The following is a 1,913-nucleotide window of genomic DNA, read 5'->3' as shown; positions in this document are numbered from 1 at the left end:
CAGAGGTGGCCAAGTCCCGCTGACAGCGCTGCTGAGAACAAAACTCACCTTCCCACCAGCAGGGCCTGTGGGGTGGACGTGTCGGCCCTTGAGGAGTCCAGGAAGGAGGGGCCAGGGCTGGGGCCGCTGTCCAGGAAGGCCGGCTCCAGGGGCTCCGTCAGGGTGCGGGGTGGCCCTGCCTGCACCGAGCTCTCTGTGCAGACCTCTGCCAGGCTCTTGGTCGACTGATTTCCCGTCTGTGGGAAGACAATGGCGAGACGTGGATTTGGTGTCCCAGCCCTGCCTTTTCAGGGGAAAGGAGGAGGCTGAAGGGAGGCCCACACTCCAGATGCTCCACAGAGGCTCGTGCCAGAGATGGCCTACGACGGCCCCAGAAGAAAAGTGACATTTTGCAAGGGGCACTTCAGAACGCTGGCATCATCGGAGCAGTTTGTTAGAAGAGGAGAGGCTGCCTGTACAACTCCATGACTCCTGAGCCAGCTTCCCATGATAGAGATGAGAAGACAGAGGCCCTTCCTGGGTGATGAGCTCTATTTATGAGCCCACACAGAATGTTCCCCAGGTTTCTGAAGAAAAGTCCCCAGGAAGGAATCGAGTTCATCGTCCATAGCCCTGGAGGGCTGAATGGCTGTGTTCACTGCTTCCCTTCTGGAATTCATTCAGCCCAGCGTGGTCCCAAAACAGGAATGCAGTGCCTGGAAAAATTCTGTGAGACAACACGTGCTCGAGAGATGGACAGAGCAGCGTGGGCCTGACTTGTGGGGTGAGCACGGCTCTGGCGATGCGATGGTGTGTAAGAGCTGGGGACAGGGTAGAGCGACAGCCAGCTAACGGCACAGGGGTCCTGGGCCGGGACTGACAATGAGGTGCAATGGCAGAATGGACCCCTGGCAGGAAATGCAGTGACTTCGTGTCTGTGTGCCCTTTGCCCTGCTCCCACCGACCTGCGGGCAGTGGCCTTGCATGTGGCAAGGCAGAGGCTGAGCAGAGGGATGTGACTGTCCTGGACCTGGGCACCAGATTTATGTGGGAACAGGACCATGGGCGAGCAGGTACCAAGCCCTGGAGGGGGGTCGTGAAGGTGTCATCTGGCCCCAAAGGCCCCCTGTGTCCTCCTGTCTGCCTGGGGACAGAGTCCCCTCTGCTCACACACCCTGCCCCTGAGCAGGCACCTGTTGGTATTGTGGGTCCCAGTGCCTGGTGCCGGGACATGGCACACAGGTGCCCAGTGAGCAGCTCCAGGCTCATGTCCTTTGGGGCCGTGCTTAGCAGCCGGCAGGAAGCACGAGGCTCTGGGTGACCACAGGTTGCACTGTTTTTAACACAGACAGCCGTGTGTTCCCCAAAGACAAACAGGTCTGTCACAGGCTTCTACCCAGGTAGATAGGAGGTGACTCTGGAGTCTGTGGACAAACACTGGGCACTGTCCTTCTTCTCCAAGCCAGCCCTGTCCTGGGCGGGAATGTGAGCGGCGCTCCAGCTCACAGCCTCCTGGCGCCTGGCCCTGTCCAGGAGAACCTTCCCATGAACTTATCCCCAAGTCCCTCTCACACTCATGACCTAGGGTGGGAGTGGTGCAGGGGACTCACAGTGGTGGCCAGGCCTAAATGGGCCTGTCCCGGACTCAGTGGCTCCGAGTGGCTGGTGGCCGAGCCTAGGGACACCTGTCCTGCGCTCCCTCTTGTCTCTGGGTGCCTGGGGGCCGGAGCTGCCGAGCCCTGCCCTGTGCTGCCCATGACAGTTGGGCGGTTCCTGGCGCGGGTGCTGAAGAATCTGGGCCGAGCGAACCATCCTCTCCCTCGTTCCCAAGTGGCTTTTCCACGCGGGGTCCTGAGGCTGGGGCTTCGAGGCCTGGGAAAGCAGCAGAGCATGTTGGCTGCACGCTGTCTCCAGCCAAGTGCCTGGGATGGCAG

At 60.6% G+C, this 1,913-nt stretch overlaps 1 protein-coding gene across 1 annotated transcript in view; it reads right to left on the bottom strand.

Moving 5' to 3' along the window:
* Positions 1-1,913, bottom strand: part of LOC102007642 (skin secretory protein xP2-like) — a 3,727-nt gene extending 1,814 nt beyond the window's left edge. The window contains exons 1-2 of the mRNA XM_005399752.1: positions 1,590-1,913; positions 49-236 (exon numbers count right to left, since the gene is read on the bottom strand). Coding sequence (XP_005399809.1) covers positions 49-236; positions 1,590-1,871 — 470 coding nt within the window. The 5' untranslated portion in view covers positions 1,872-1,913. The remainder of the gene's footprint in view (positions 1-48; positions 237-1,589) is intronic.

Source organism: Chinchilla lanigera, unplaced genomic scaffold, assembly GCF_000276665.1.
Source record: "Chinchilla lanigera isolate Chin_1 unplaced genomic scaffold, ChiLan1.0 scaffold00066, whole genome shotgun sequence".
Lineage (NCBI taxonomy): Eukaryota > Metazoa > Chordata > Mammalia > Rodentia > Chinchillidae > Chinchilla > Chinchilla lanigera.
Note: the sequence above shows the minus strand (reverse complement) of the source record. Positions and strands in the feature narration are given on the sequence as shown.